This window comes from Emydura macquarii, unplaced genomic scaffold (assembly GCF_026122565.2).
Source record: "Emydura macquarii macquarii isolate MOO-44397 ecotype Brisbane River unplaced genomic scaffold, CSIRO-AGI_Emac_v2 contig_2617, whole genome shotgun sequence".
Taxonomy (NCBI): Eukaryota; Metazoa; Chordata; order Testudines; family Chelidae; genus Emydura; species Emydura macquarii.
The window spans coordinates 468,148-483,647 of record NW_027132754.1 but is presented as its reverse complement, the minus strand read 5'-3'; the positions used below and the strand labels follow the sequence as shown (position 1 = coordinate 483,647).

General features: G+C 56.6%; 1 protein-coding gene across 1 annotated transcript; it reads left to right on the top strand.

The window, feature by feature from the left end:
- The first annotated feature begins 371 nt into the window (after positions 1 to 371).
- Positions 372 to 15,026, top strand: LOC137163547 (EVI5-like protein). Its single transcript, XM_067563812.1, has 9 exons — positions 372 to 643; positions 1,673 to 1,742; positions 3,066 to 3,186; positions 3,388 to 3,530; positions 5,387 to 5,545; positions 7,515 to 7,661; positions 8,311 to 8,406; positions 8,612 to 8,707; positions 11,922 to 15,026. The coding sequence occupies exons 1-9, from the start codon at positions 372 to 374 to the stop codon at positions 12,243 to 12,245; spliced, it is 1,428 nt and encodes a 475-aa protein (XP_067419913.1). The 3' UTR covers positions 12,246 to 15,026.
- Positions 15,027 to 15,500: the final 474 nt, after the last annotated feature.

Sequence of the window (15,500 nt, the reverse complement as noted above, 5' to 3'; positions counted from 1 at the left end):
AGGGTCGAGTGCAGAGATGCACCGGCCATGGCCCGTCGAGTTCTCCGGTGCCTGCATCTCCGAGCAGGGAGCCTCCCCCGACTCCTGGATGTGGGAGAGTGCCCCTGCCGACGCCATCGACACCGGAGGCTTTTCAGGCAGCAAGAGCCTTGTTGGCCTTGCCCACGCCACCTCTGCCCCCCCACCCTGCCGAGGGAGAAGGGGCTGGTATCCCGGGACAAGCCTATGTTGGGTCCCCCTGGAAGGTCAGTGGAGATCCCTGGTATCGGGAGGAAGATCTCCCACCAGACAGCCACTGGGGGTAGAGCGAGGACGCTCCCCCAGCAGTTGCTCCAGGTCGGCATCTTTAAGCCAACCTGCTTTGACTCAGGATGCGGAGTCTCCCTCTCAGCGCCAACGTCGGTCCCCGCACTGAACATAGCACAGGCCAAGAGGCGGCACCGGTTGAGGTCCGCCAGGCAGTGCTCAGACAGCACCGGCTCCGCATCCCCAGCACCGAGGGGTTCGCCCGCACCAAGGCGGCGTGGAACCCGGTCGCCACACGAACACCCCGCATCGCACAGTCCCCGACGCGGAACCCGGTTGCCGGAGTCAGGCTCGGCACCATGGAGTTCGGAGCGGCGCTGGTCTCAGTCACCAAAGGGTAAGCAGCACCACAAGTCTTCGGTGCCAAGATGATGCTCCGGTACCTCGAGCTCCTTGGAGCGCACCTCTACTCGCCAGCACTGTTCGCGGCGATGGAGACGGTCCTCATCGTCCTCCAGGTCAGAGACGTCAAGAGGATGGTCCCCAGCACCGGATGGCACTTGGAACCGAGGCCATACATGGCACCACAGGTCTAGTGGCTCGGGGTCCCACAGGGGAAAGTCGTCGGGACAGCCGACGCCCTCACAAGGCACCACAGCCAGCAGTGCAGTCAGCCCCAGGTAGGCTCCAGAGTCAATGGCCGCAGCAATGACCTTATTGGACCCTATGGGGCATCCAGATGGGACAGGGGCCACAATCCATCCTGTCAGCGGGGGTTCGGTCCGTGCCTCCAGCTCAGAAGAAGGCCCATAGACACCACTCCTCGAACGAGGAGTTGGACCCCAGGGAGGGACCCTCTACGGGTCCATCCCGTCGTCAGGTGAGGGAACACCTACAGGATGCACCTTGGCAGTCCTCTTCCTCCTCACCGGACAAGATAGTCTCCCGGGACCACATGGCGCCACTGGAGGATTTCAGGGCGTAACAGGAGCTGCTCAAGAGGGTGGCGTCTAACTTGGGGCTGGAGGTGAAGGAGTTAGAGGAGGCCAATGATAGCCTCTTCAGTGTGCTGGCGGCGGCTGCCCCAGTGAGGGTGGCCCTACCAGTCCACGATAGGGTCCTCAAAATTGTTAAGGCCTGTGGCAAACCCCTTCCTCGGTCGCCCCTACGTCGAAGGTGGCCGAGAAAAAGTATCATGTCCCGGCCGAAGGGTTCGAGTATTTGTTCACTCACCCAGCCCCGAGAACTGGTGGTAGACGCAGCCAACCAGCGGGACAGGCAAGATCAGCCTGGTTCCACTCCCAAGAACAAAGACAGCAAAAAGCTGGATTTGTTTGGGAGAAATTTTACTCAACAGCAGCCTTCAGTTCAGGATTGCCAACCAGCTCCTGGGGAGATACAATGTTAACTTGTGGGACTTCCTCAGATGGTTTGCTGAGGCCCTGCCCCAAGACCAGGCCGCAGACCTTACCACCATCCTGGATGAAGGAATCACGGTAGGTAGGGCAGCGCTCCAGACAGCCAGTGATGCTGCTGACTCGGCAGGTGGGCCATAGCCTCCTCCATTGCCATGAGAAGATGCTTGTGGCTGCAGTCCTCGGGCCTGTCCCAGGAGGTGGAGCAATCAGTTCAGGACCTTCCCTTCGATGAGTCGGCCCTATTCTCCAATCAGACCAAACGAAAGCTGCACGGTCTGAAGGACTCCAGGGCCACGCTTCGCTCCCTGGGCCTGTACATGCCCCAGGCTTCCAGGCGGCAGGCATGACCCCAGGCACAGCAGCAGCCAAGGCCTCCTTCTAGGCCCTTTCAACCCTATAGAAATAGGGGCAGGAATAGGGGGTTCAGAAGTAGAAATCAACCCCCCCAGCTCATCCTCAGCCCCCCAACAGGGGCCCCCCAGGGGGTCGGACAACAGTTAAATGGTTTGCACCTACCCCACCCAACAATCCTCTCTCTACATCCCTCTTCAGGGACCCCTCTCACTTCAGGTGTCTATCCTCCCCAGCCATAGGCGTTTCTCCGTCTTACGGTGGCTGGCTCCAACTACCAGTTCACAGCCCTGCCCTTTGGCCTACCCGCTGGTGGTGGACTCCCCGGGCAATGATGAAAGGGGTTCTGTTCAAGGAACTGGTCCAGTTGGTCACCCTAATTTCTGACGCTTCCAACATAGGATGGGGAGCCCGCATCAATGCCAACCCAGGCAATCGGGGACTGTGGTCGGGGGAGGAGAAGTTCCTGCACAGCAATGTGAAGGAGCTGAGGGCCATTCGCCTAGCGTATGAGGTGTCCCTCTGATTCCCGACAGCCAGAGTGGTGCAGGTGCTGACGGACAACACCGCTGCCATGGTTTACATAGACAGGCAGGGGGGAGAGTGCCCCTCGGCCCTCTGCAAGGACTCCCGGGAGTGAGGAATGATGAGGCAGATAGCCTCAGCAAGTCATTCCTACCCCGCCACGACTGGCCGTTGCACCCGGAGGTGGTGGTGATGCTCGTCCAGAAGGGGGTCATTCCCCGACTGGACTTATGCGCGTTGGTCTGGAACGCGAAGTGTCCAAGGTTCTGTTCGCTCCGGGGTTGCGTGACTAGGTCGATTTCTGACGCATTCCTCATGAACTGTTGCACCCGGACCTGGACCCCCTGCACCCTATTGTCTGGAGGCCCTGTGGCTGGAAGAGGGAAAGAGAGCCTGCTCGGTGCAGGCCCAACAACTGCTTGGCAGCAGGAAACCATCTACACAGGTCGTGTATCAGGCTAAGTGGAAACGGTTTACCTCTTAGGCGGAGTCTGGGGCAGTCTGCCCAGCCTATCGCCTTAACAGGCGACCCTGGAGTACCTGCTCCAGCTAAAGCTCCAGGGTCTGGCGCTGGCCTCGCTGAAGGTTCACCTGGCGGCCATATCAGCAGCTAAAGGGGAGACCGCTGTTCTCCCACTCCATGTCGGTCAGGTTCCTCAAGGGGGTGGAGAGGCTTTACCCACAGGTCTGTGACTTGGGCCTTGCCTTGGAGCCTCCTTATACAGTATTCTATAAGGGTAAGGTGCAGTTGAGGCCGCACCCAGGCTTCCTGCCCAAGGTGGTTTCCCAATTTCATTGTAATCAAGATAATTTTCTCCCTGAGTTTTTCCCAAACCGCACGGTTCAGAGGAGAAGAGGAGATGGCATCGCTTCGTGGATTACATCATGCATCAAGTTCTGCGACCAGCAGGTGAGGGTGTCCCTTACAGGAACCATCACAGCGCACTCAACCAGAGCTCAAGCTCCATCGCCGAGCAGGCGACAGAGGACGTGGGATTCGGCAGAGCCGTGCTGAGAGCAGCTCACCGGTAACTCCTACCCACCTCCGAGGTATTGCTTGTTAGTCAGCTATAATGGAATGGACATGAGCAAACACTCGAAGAAGAAAACAAGGTTACTTACCAGTAACTGATGTTCTTCGAGATGTGTTGCTCATGTCCATTCCACATCCCACCCTCCGTCCCCACTGCTGGAGTTGGCAGAAAGAAGGGACTGAGGGGCCATAGGGTCGGCTGTGCCTCATATACCACAGCATGCGCGCGGGACTCCAGGGGGCACCAGAGCAGGCCCTACAGGATCTGCTAAGAGTAAAAAAGATCCGGGAACTGTGCATGGTGGTGTGCACTCACCTATAATGGAATGGACATGAGCAAAACATCTCGATGAACATCAGTTACTAGTAAGTAACCTCGTTTTACAGAGTGACCTAGACAAATTGGAGGATTGGGCCAAAAAAATCTGATGAGGTTCAACAAGGACAAGTGGAGAGTCCTCCCCTTAGGAAGGAAGAATCCCATGCACAGCTGCAGACTGGAGACCGACGAGCTAGGCAGCAGTTCTGCAGAAAAGGACCTGGGGGTTACAGTGGATAAGAAGCTGGATATGAGTCAGCAGTGCGCCCTGGTTGCCAAGAAGGCTAATAGCATATTGGGCTGCATTAGTAGGAGCATTGCCAGCAGATCAAGGGAAGTGATTATTTCCCTCTATTCAGCACTGGTGAGGCCGTATTTGGAGTATTCTGTCCAGTTTTGGGGCCCCCCTACAAAAAGAACGTGGACAAGTTGGAAAGAGTCCAGCGGAGGGCAACAAAAATTATTAGGGGGCTGGAGCACAGGACTTATGAGGAGAGGCTGAGGAACTGGGCTTGTTTAGTCTGCAGAAGAGAAGAATGAGGGGGATTTGATAGCAGCCTTTAACTACCTGAAAGGGGATTCCAGGGAGGATGGAGCTAGGCTGTTCTCAGTGGTGGCAGATGACAGAACAAGGAGCAACTGTCTCAAGTTGCAGTGGGGAAGGTCTAGGTTGGATATTAGGAAAAGGTTTTTCCCTAGTTGGGTGGTGAAGCACTGGAATGGGTTACCTAGGGAGGTGGTGGAAACTCCATCTTTAGAGGTTTTTAAGCTGAGGCTTGACAAAGCCCTGGCTGGGATGATATAGCTGAGGTTAGTCCTGCTTTGAGCAGGGGGTTGGACTAGATACCTCCTGAGGTCCCTTCCAACTCTAATATTCCATGATTCTATGTTCAATTCTCATTCTCAGCCTTCTGGCTCACACTGGATTCAAATCTTTGGCCATTACAGAAGTGGGGACTGGATCATGTCTTAGAGTGACACAGTCATTCCCCAGAGGATGGCAAAGCCGATATCCTGGAGAACCCCAACAGCCAGCCACCCCGATCCTTCCTGTGTCTGCCTGGGGATCTGAGCCACAGGCAGGGCGAATGGCTTCATGTCTGGGACCTTCACCCAGGTCAACGACCCTGCAGCATTTGATGGGGTTGCACCACGCATGGTTTGACGTGGGTTCTCTCTGTCCCAGAATCTCTCCAACTCGTAAGTGTCTTGCCATTAGCCACCACCTCCCGTGCCCGCGGGGGTCAGATGTGTCTGAGCCCAGGAGAGCACAGCAGGACATGTGCACTGTGCCTGGCGTGGGAGCCTGCCTGTCACCCCCGATGTCTGACACACACCCGGGAGTGCAGTGTGGCTGAACGAGGCTTGGGAAACGCTTTGGGACCCTGATCGGTGGGGCCCGTGCAAGCAAGGAGGCAGGGAGCTCTGCAGACTAGTGCTTGGATCCCGGCATGGGGGGGTACATTCACCCTGTGTCCCCCTCCTCTCCCCTAGGCTCACCTGTCGCGGGCAGGGGGGCGCTGGAAGGACTCTCCCCGCAAGAACACCATGAACGACCTCCAGGACGAGCTGATGACCATCCGCCTGCGGGAGGCCCAGGCGCAGGCCGACCTCCGGGAGCTGCGCCTGAGGCTGGTGGAGCTTGAAACCCAGGTGAGGCAGTTGGCATGGTGACCAGCCAGCTGGGGCTGGAGCGTTCCCACGGAGGATGGGGTACATTGAGATCATGCACCCCACGCGAGGGACTGACAGCAGGGACCAGTGGGGTTGGGGTGCAGTTGTGTGGGCTATGAGTGTGAGGGGAAGGGTGCAGGTGGGAGTGGGGGGGTGTTGTGGATGTAGAAGAGGACACGTCTTCGGGAATATTACACAGTGAAGCCTCATAACCATACACATGACGTTGCAACAGCCATATCCCTGTGACTGTGACGCTCAGTGTGTCAAGAGCGTTCCAGAAACACCTTACATGACACACTTGGCATTAAACAACACCCAATCATGCTACAGGTGTGAACGTGGGAATGCAGGCTGTCACGGGGATGTGTGCAGGCCGTGTGCAGTGCGTAGGAAGGGGGATGTGTTCAGGGCTTCGGGGAGAAGTGTGCAGAGCACATGGAGGGTGTGGGGGGGATGTATGCGGGGCGGGTGCAGGGTGTGGGGGGATGTGTGCAATGGGGGGATGTGTGCAGGGCGGGTGAGGGGCGTGGAGGCATGTGAGGGGATGTGTGCGGGCGGCGTACAGTGTGTTGGAGGTGAGCGCAGGCAGGGCATGTACAGTGTGTTAGCGTGGGGGGATGTAGAACGTGTTGGTTGGGGAGAGCAGTGCGCATACACTGTATTCAGGAGGTGTGGGGCATGTACAGTGTGTTATGGTGGGTGCGTGTTGTGTTGGGGGGCGAGGGGTGTGTTGGGCATGCACAGTGTGTTGGGGGGTGTGGATGTGTGTGAGTGTTGGGGAGCGGGTGGGTATGTAGGCATGTGTTGGGGTGAGGGGTATGCAGGTTGTGTACAGTGTGTTGGGAGAGTGTGTCGTGTGTTGGTGGGGGTACGCAGGGCATCTACACCATTGAGGGTGTGCGGGGCGTGTACAGGGTATTGGGGAATGGGTGGGTATTCAGACGTGTGTTGTGGTGAGGGTGCATACAGTGTGGATGTGCGTGGGGCATGCACAGTGTGTTGGGGAGCAGGTGGTATGGGGTGTTGGGGTGTGGGGGGCGGGTATAGTGTGTAGAGGAGTGGGGGGGTGTATATTGTGTTGGGGTGTGTGCGGTGTGTGGATGTGTGCAGGTGTGTATAGTGTGTTGATGAGTGGGGGAATGTGTATAGTGAGTTGGAGAATGGAGGGCTATGTGGGTGTGTATAGTGTGTGGGGGTGTGTATAGTGTGTTGGGGTGGGATGGTATACAGTGTGTTGGTGAATGGGGGTGTGGGGAGGTGTGCACTGTGTGTTGGGGGATGTTGTGTGCGCTTGGAGTGCAGTGCTGGAGTGTGGCCACACAAGAGTGCGGTACGGGGTGGCGTTTGGGGAGGATGCACTCTGTGGCGGTCAGAAGCTGGGGCTGGATGACTGGGGATGGATCAGTCGCTAATTGCCCAGTTCTGTTCCTTTCCTCTGCAGCACTGGCACTAGGCACTGTGGGAGGACAGGTCACTGGGCTAGCTGGACCATTGGGCTGTCCCAGTCTGGCCGTTCTTGTGGGGATGAGAGTGCAGCTGGTGTAGAGGTGTATTGTGTGTGCATGGAGCGCAGTCATGGAACCTGGGTGTACGTTGTGTAGGGGTGCAGTTGGGGTGGAGGTCTGCAGGCTGGAAGCATGCGTGTGGTAGGCATTTCAGGGCTAGGGGAGTGGACGTGGGAATGAGGGTGCAGTAGGTGTGAGGGGCAGTTGTGGGGTTTACTGAGTAGGGGGTGCTGCTGTCGAGGGTGGGGGTGCGATTGTGAGCTGTGGGTGTGTATTTCATGTGCATGGAGTTCAGTTATGGAGCGTGGGTGGGTGTGGATGTGTTGTTTGCAGGGTGAGATGGGGGGGTGCGTCTGGGGGTGCGTGCACACAGCTTTGTGTGCAGCGAGTAGGCATGGTCCCTGAGCGCTGTTCCCTGCCTGTCTACCCCGACACCCCAGGAGCAGATTCACAGTAACCTGCTGAACCGAACTGAGCACGAGTGCCTGGGGCTGCAGGAGAAACTGCAGTACCTCACTGCCCAGAACAAGGGGCTGCAGACGCAGCTGAGTGAGACCAAGCGCAAGCATGCTGAGTCCGAGTGCAAGGTGGGTGCTACGCTGGGGGGGCAGCCACAGCAATGCAGAGGGGATGGCTTGTTCTGACCCAGGAAACTCCCCCCTGCTGCTATGCCATGCCCTGCCCCAGCCAGCTCTGCGCTACTTTTCAGGGGCTAGGTGGCAAGAAACCAGAACGGTCAGCCCCCAGTATGGCCTCCAGGCAGCAAAAATAACCTTCTCTGCACAGCAGCTGGTGCAGATTAGAAATCTCCCCAGACCTGGGATCCACAGCCCCCGCGATGAACCCCTCTTGCTCTGGGGACGAGCTTGGGGGGGTGGGAATCATGTGGCCCACATCTGGGCTCACCTGCCTCCCTTGAACACATCATCTGTGTAGGCCTGGACCCAGCAGGACAGACCTGGTGGTGACGCAGCCCGTATGCTGGTGGAGGGGGCAGCACCAGGGGTGAGTTCATAGGACTCCTCTCTGTACCCCAAGCTAATACTGAATTCCGGGCAGCGGACTCTGGGTGGTGGTGACACCTCCCTGGCATGTTGGAGGCTTGTGGGGCCTCCCGCAGGGGCATTGAATATCCTTGTGCTGGGGTCTTGGCACATTTGAGCCCTCCCCTTTGTTGAGCCCCGTTTTTCCCCCCGCTGCTGTGCTGGCCCTAACATTGTGTGTTTGACACCACAGAGCAAAGAGGAGGTGATGGCGGTGCGGCTGCGGGAGGCCGACAGCATGGCAGCTGTGGCAGAAATGCGGCAGCGGATCGCTGAGCTGGAGATCCAGGTGAGGGGGAATAACCCAGGGTGTGTATCTGTGTGAGCACAAAAACCACACTCCTGCTCCAGGGCCTGTCCTGATCCCAGCTGGGGGTCAGGAAGGGATCCGTGTGTGAGATGGGAGAGGGAAACGGCTGTTGCCTGGCATCCCTGCCCCTCTGTGTTCCCAGTCCCCTTTGGGACAAGCCTGATTCTCTCCCCACTCCTCACAGAGGGAAGAAGGGATGATCCAGGGCCAGCTGAACAACTCCGACTCCTCCCAGTACATCCGGGAGCTCAAGGAGCAGATTGATGAGCTCAAGGCTGAGGTGAGTGCGTTCCCCACCCCAAGTGTTGTGTCCGTTACGGGGGCAGGGAATGGCCCACCAGGTTCCCCGTTGGCCAGGGGCCAGCAAACCACATCTCGCTCCCCTGTGTCTGAGTTCAGGGCTGGGGATTGTAGCATGCCTTCTTGCAGGATCCCTGAAACCACTTTCCGAACTAAAGGGGCAGCTGGGGATGCCACACCCAGCTTCCTTCCCCTTGATCCCTCCTCAGCACCGAGAGTAAATCCAGATCCAGGCTTTTGGGCTGGCCCATAGGAACTTGGGGCTGTTGGCAAATTTTTGACCTGGATCCAGCTCTGGAATTGGGGGTGTTGGGACCTGGGATCTTGCCTGCAGCCCATCTCGAGTTGCAACCCGTATTATCATCACTCTCCTCTGACCTCTCCTCTGTCTCTGCCACATCGGATGTGTATGTAAGGCACCAATCCTATATAGACTACTGACCCCGCCTAGCACAGAGCTTTGGAAGGGCCAGGGAAAGGCAGTGCCCCCTGCTCAGACCTGTTCTTGCGAGCTCCCCCTCTGCTAGTGACTTCTGACTGCTGATCCCCATCTGGAAGAGCTAGGACTGGGATGGTGCAGAGGTTAGGAACTCGGGGGCCAATTCCCTGCTCTGGCATCGACTCCCTGGGTGACCTTGGATAAGTTGCTTAGTCGCTCTGTGTCTCAGTTTCCCTGTCTGTACCGTGGGGGTGATAGCCCTGCCCTGCCTCACAGGGATATTGTGAGGATGATTGCATTAAAGTTCATGAGGTGCTCAGATACTGCAGTGATGGGGCCATAGAAGCCATGTACCCATCCCACATCCCCAGGCCTGTGTAGCAGAGCCAGTAGCTGACAGCTGTTTGTTCACCTCCGCACTTCTACTAGGCGGCTGACACATCTCCTTCCCCACGGAAAGCCTTTGTGAGAAAGGGAGGCAGGGGGGCCTCGGTGAGTCTGTCATTGCTGCAGCGGATGGGGCAGAGCATTCACTGGGATGCGCCGATGGAAGGCAGGGTGGACGTGTCACCACTGCTATTTCCCCTCGCAGACAGTGGGGTTTGCACAGCCTTACTGCTGGGCTGTGGAGAGCAATCAGATCTGGGGAGGAGGAGAACACAATGTATATTAACTCTCAGCCTCTCGTATTAGCGTCTCTGTGGCAGACGGCAGCCGCCTACGCATGGTAACGTCTAGCTTAGGAACAGCCTCTGACTGAGGCTTCAAGTCACTGATTTTCAGGGGAGCTGATAGAGATCAGCGGTAGGCTTCTGAGTCAGCCAGCCAACCTTGAAGAGCACCCAGTACAAGCCCAGACGGGGAGCTGGGCTCAGCAGAGATTCTAGCAGCTGCCTTTGTCATGCACAGCTCTTGGTAGATTGGGATCTGCGCAGCGCCTGGCACGACAGCCTGGATCTCAGACAGGGCCTGTGCAGTGCTTGGCACGACAGAGCCCTGATCTCAGGCAGGATCTGTGCAGCGCCTGGCACGACAGAGCCCTGATCTCAGGCAGGGTCTGTGCAGCGCCTGGCACGACAGCCTGGATCTCAGGCAGGGTCTGCGCAGCACCCAGCATGGCAGGTCGTCAGTCTCTGACGGGGTCATGCAGCGCCTGGTATGACGGGACCCCCATCATGGGATCCTGGCTCCGGTTTGAGACCTCTAGACGCTACCATAATTCAAACAACCTCGACGTCTCCTGGCTCCTATCTGATGCCTGGCCTACTGTGCCATGCGCATTGTCTGGTTGAGTCTCCGATTCTCCTTTGACCTGCCCTGGACAGCAAAAGGTTTTTGGGGTTCACTGCCTGGGGAAGCCTGTCTGTTTCAGTGTCACCCAGCGTGATGCTTTTTACACTGAATTGTCAATTTTCCAGGTGACAGAGGTCCCCTGACTGCATCGGGCCAGATCCTCAGCTGGTGTAAATTGCTGTAGCCCCATTGACTCCAGGAGAGCAGTGCTGATTTACACCTTCTGGGGATCGGCTCCATTGACTCCCATGGAGCTCTGCCCGTTTACACTGCCTGGGGAACTGACTATACATATTCAATAATAACAGCAGCAATTGTCGCAGCTGGGATCTGAGTCAAAGCACTGTGGAAACAGGAAAGAATTCAGCCCCACCATCCCACCCTGGGAGAGGGCCAGTTTTATTAACCCCTAAACAGACAGGGAAACTGAGGCACAGACCGGGAATGTGACTTGCCCAAGGTTATGCGGAGCCAAGAAATTCTGGCTCTCAGTCCTTTGCCTCAGCCACAAAACCGGCTGTGCGGGTGAGCAGCCGCCTCCTTCAGGGAGGCCCTGATCTGTTTTTCATCTCCAAGGCGCTTCAGGCCCCCGCCAGTCCTGACTCAACTGGCCTTTCACCTTCAGCCCCAAGGGTCGCTGGAGAATGGAGGCTGAAAAATCTCTGCTGGGCTAGAGAGGGGTTCCCAATGTCTTACGGCCCAGGGACACGTTTCCATGGTCCTGTCAGAGGGGCTGAGGTTCTTACAGTTTCTGTCTGTTGTGGCCCAAATCCAGCTCAGCCCGGTGTTCTTGCAGCAGAACCCTTTCATGTCTGGGATTCGGCCCAGAGCCCACCCCAGGTGGGCAGGTTCAGATATGGGGGGTCATAGAACCGTAGGGCTAGAAGGGATCGCAAGGGTCATCTAATCTAACCCCCGGCCAAGGTGCAGGATTTTCTAATCCATACGAACCCACCTGGCTTTGTGGGTCTGGCTTTTACCCAGAGCCAATAATAGCCACGTCAGAGTGAATTCCCAGAGGTACCCTCCAGGGACTGTTATTTCTACTGCACCCCCGTCCCTCCACTTGGGGACTGCCTCTGCCCCTTCCTGCCCTTTCCCCAAGCCTCCTCTGCCCCATGCTGGGGAGCTGTCTGTGCCCTATATGGGATGGGGTCATCTCTGCTCCTCCCACTCCCCAGAGCTCCTTTCTCCCCACACCGGGAGGGGCTGTCTCTGCTTCCCCTTCTCTGCCCCACTCTGGGAAGGAGGCCGTCTCCAGGCATCTCTCCGCTCCCCCCTTGAGGGAGCTGCCTCCACAGCCTTTGGTCTCTGGGGGATTGGCTGGCTGGATCCCCCAGTGTATTTCTGAGCTCCATCGTGCCCTGCCCCTCCCCGTCCAGGCCAGATGGGCAGGGCTGCGAGGATACGTGTGCCAGTCCCTCACTGCTGTTTCTCACCTCCGGTTCCCTGTGCCCCCCAGATCCGGCTGATGAAGGGCCAGAAGCCCTTCGATGACTCCATGGGCTTTGATGGCATCCACATTGTGAGCCACCTGGCGGTGGATGAGGACTCGCTGCACTCCTCAGACGAGGAGTTGCTGACCAGTCCCATGGTGGTGGGCGCCCTGCAGGACGTGCTGTACCCGCTCTCGCCTTGCAACGCCCACTTCCTGCGGGGCACGGAGAGCTCCGGCAAGGAGAGCGACGGCTCCACGGACAGCGAGCCCGAGGACCCCGTCTCTGCCCCTGAAGCTGATGGCGAGATGGAGCCGCAGATCATCTTCGGCGAGACCCTCAGCAAGTGAGAGGAGATGCCGTTGCCAGGGGGATCCCCCCCCTCCACTGAATGGGTGCTGAGCAGGCAGCCCGGAGGGAAGAGAGTCCTGTCCTTGGCGCTCTCGGTAGCGGCAGGTGGGGGAGATCATAGACCCAACACGACGGCTGGGCTCAGAGATCATTGCACCTCTGCTGCCATGCGGGGACAGCTCTCCAGCCGGCCTGTGTTACACAGAACATCTACCTTGATTGTTATCTGCACTGCCTTTCTCCGGCTCTGTTGTCACCAGTAGTTACACTCCAACTCCATTTAGTGACCCTCGTTTGTCCCTCCCCACCTCCCAACGCCTCCTTCCTGTATTTCCCTCCCCCAGAAGTTTGCACACTTGAGAACTCAGCTCAGTGTTGGCGTGAGCAGGGGTGGAAGCAGCCAGGCCTCTGGATATCTGGGCCAATGACCATCCACCGGGTCAGAGCACCCGTGGGCAACTGGCCAACAAACCAGTCCCTCTCTGCCACACTCAGAGGATGTGAAGCTGGGTCCCTCTTCCTTTTATTTAAATGTGTGTCCCCAATGATCCCGAGAGCATCTGCTCGGAGAGGGGAGAGTTGGAGGCCTTCATATCCTTATTCCCAAGGGAGCTCCCCGCTCCGAGTGCCGGGATGAGAAGAGTCCATGGCAGGGGATTCTGGATCGAGGAGCCTGTTTGGTTACATAGAAAGATTATATTTTATTTTTGTTCTCCAGATGTTATTTATTTAAATGTTACGATGCCAACTGGGCTCCCCTTGGGGAGCTCCACACTAAGCTTTAAGTTCTGAGAAATTACACTGACGGTTATGTCATAAGGGAATCTGGGGGAGCAGCGTTCTGCCCTACTGCCTTCCTGTCCTCCATCCACAATGGAGCTGCGCTCTCAATCTCCTGCGCCGATAAGTTCTTCAGAAGGTGTTGTTGCTACTGCCTTTCATAGAGAGAAGTCCTCAGCTGGGAATCATCTGGAGAAGTTTGTTTCTATGTGTGGTGGGACTTCTCTTCCCTCAGCCAGCTTGGCTGTGAATCGGCTCTCCCAGCTCTGCTGCTGGCCCCATGTGTCCCTACCGTTCCTGTGACCCCGTGAGATACCCTCCGGTCCTCCAGAGCAGTCAGGTGGTTTGGAGAGAGGGCTGGATGGCATGCAGAGCTCAACAAGCCATGGTCGGATGATGGAAATGGCAGCTCCTTGGAGTAGCACTTACTAGAGAGCTCAGTACCTAATCACAGAGAAACCAAAGCTACTTATCTCCCAGTGGGCCGCCCTGGGCCAGAATTGTGAATCATTCGCCACTTCGAACCCTGTCCTGGTGATCAGGCATCAGGTGAAGCAGATTCCTTGAGACGGAACAAGTCTGCAAACGTCATCCACCTTGAAGGAATTTTCCAGTAAAGCGCTGTCTGCGATGCTCCCCACTTCAGCCAGCAGAAACATCAGGGGGCAGCAGCGCCCAGGAAGAGCCGGCCAGGCCCAGGTGGGCTGTGGAGACCACTACAGTTCAGGAGCTAGCCCATTATGTCTACAGCCCTGCCTCCTGATTTCCTGCGTGCAGGAGGACCTGTCTGGCTCTGCTACCTTCACTACAAAAAGGGCCAGATTGTGCTGCCATTTGTTTGTGACAGAGCCCGAGTCTTGCATCACTTCCTGCTTTGGGGCTTGACACCACTTCCTGGTGGCGGAGAGATGCCATGGAGCTGCAAGCCCCTGAGGCTGTAATGTCAGTTCTCTTTCACCCCCTCTGTGCAGTAGCAACACAGCTCCATTCTAACACACCTTCGGAAGCACCGATGGAAAGTGAAAGATGAGATCTCCAGGACTGGCCACTCCCAGCGGGGATGGAAGATCTCAGGCGGCTGGGATGAAGACTGAATTTCTCAGGCACCTGGTGGCAAATGAAGGCAGTGAGGCTCAGGATCAGAGTTCATATGGTGCTGGTACATGACGGGAGGGGCCTTTTGGGGCCATTGTCACCTTCCTGGGAGAGGGATGGGTGCTGCCAGGCGCCAAGGACTCCGAAGGGGAGTGGCTGCTTTAAAACCTTGAGAGCACGGGGTGCTTTAGTGTCCATGGGGTCTGGCTGTTCTGTTTATGGAGAGCACTGACCACTGGTAGCAACCTGTGCACAGATCTGCTCGGGCAGAGAGAAGCAGAACAAGGGAAAGGGTATGGAGCAGGCTTAGGTCAGCCATCAGACCCTGCAAAGATTATCTGGCTCGCTCTTCTGTGGACTTGAGTTTTATTTCCTCTAGCCCTTTCTTTCTTTCCCATCCTGCCCCTGCTTTGCAACCTCCTCTTATTTCCCATCTGCTCTCTGAATTCAATACATCCAAGCACTCAGCAGCTGAGGAAAACCCATTGCCTTGGGTGGCTTTGCCTGATTTCCAAAGGCCTTCTCCGGCCAGTTGCAAACGTTAATTTCAATGCACTGTTCACATCCAGCCCTCCCCAGCCAACAGGTATTTCCATGGCTTTCCCCTTTCCCGCTGATGTATTACGTTCACTTGGTCTGTTTCCAAAGGAGGGATTCCTTGGACCTCCCAGCTTGGCAGAACCTTCCTCACATATCCTAAACTTTGGGATGTTAAACCAGCATTTTGGCTGGAAAACAACAGTCCCAGTGGACCTAAATGCTTGGACTGAACCCCTCATTCACCATGTCACTGGACTGGAGTATTATGTATACTTATATAAATATGCCTGGGAAAGGCTCCGGTTGGGTATTTATAATCTGTATATTTTAATATATATATATTATATATATATATACATGCTGCACTCTATTGCCAAATTCTTGTGATACAGCCCCCGCTCCAGGGAACGCGCCCACCAGAGCGCCGCAGCCTCCCACACGAGCTGATGGCGATTCACGTGCAGGGCTTTCTCTGCCATCGCCTTTAGCTAGCCAGATGCCACTTCACTACACTGGGGGACCTGTTTACAATAGCAGATGGCTTGTGAATCCATTTGCTGGTTACCGAGGTCATGCGCGCCGCCTTGTTTTATTTATTTTGTATAGCACCAGCCAAGGACTAGCAGCTTCAGAGAGCGGCCTTAAGGTAGGAGCCTTTCTGGAAATACAGGGATTGATTTGGAGGTTCTTCTCCCTTTGATTTCAGTGGAGTTACATCAGATTAATGCTGGAGTAACAGATCAGAATGTGTCTCATAGGGCCAAGTCGATTGGCGTTTATCTGGGCCTTACCCAGTAAAGTGACTGAGAGTTTTGCCTAAGAAAGGACTGGCATGTGGC

Bases quoted from the DNA above. Each gene is read 5' to 3' on its own strand.
- LOC137163547 (XM_067563812.1), top strand. From the start codon at position 372: ATGCGGAGTCTCCCTCTCAGCGCCAACGTCGGTCCCCGCACTGAACAT. The intron at 3,187-3,387 runs GTCAGGTTCCTC...CGCACGGTTCAG, and splicing joins TGTTCTCCCACTCCATGTCG to AGGAGAAGAGGAGATGGCAT. The intron at 5,546-7,514 runs GTGAGGCAGTTG...CCGACACCCCAG, and splicing joins TGGTGGAGCTTGAAACCCAG to GAGCAGATTCACAGTAACCT.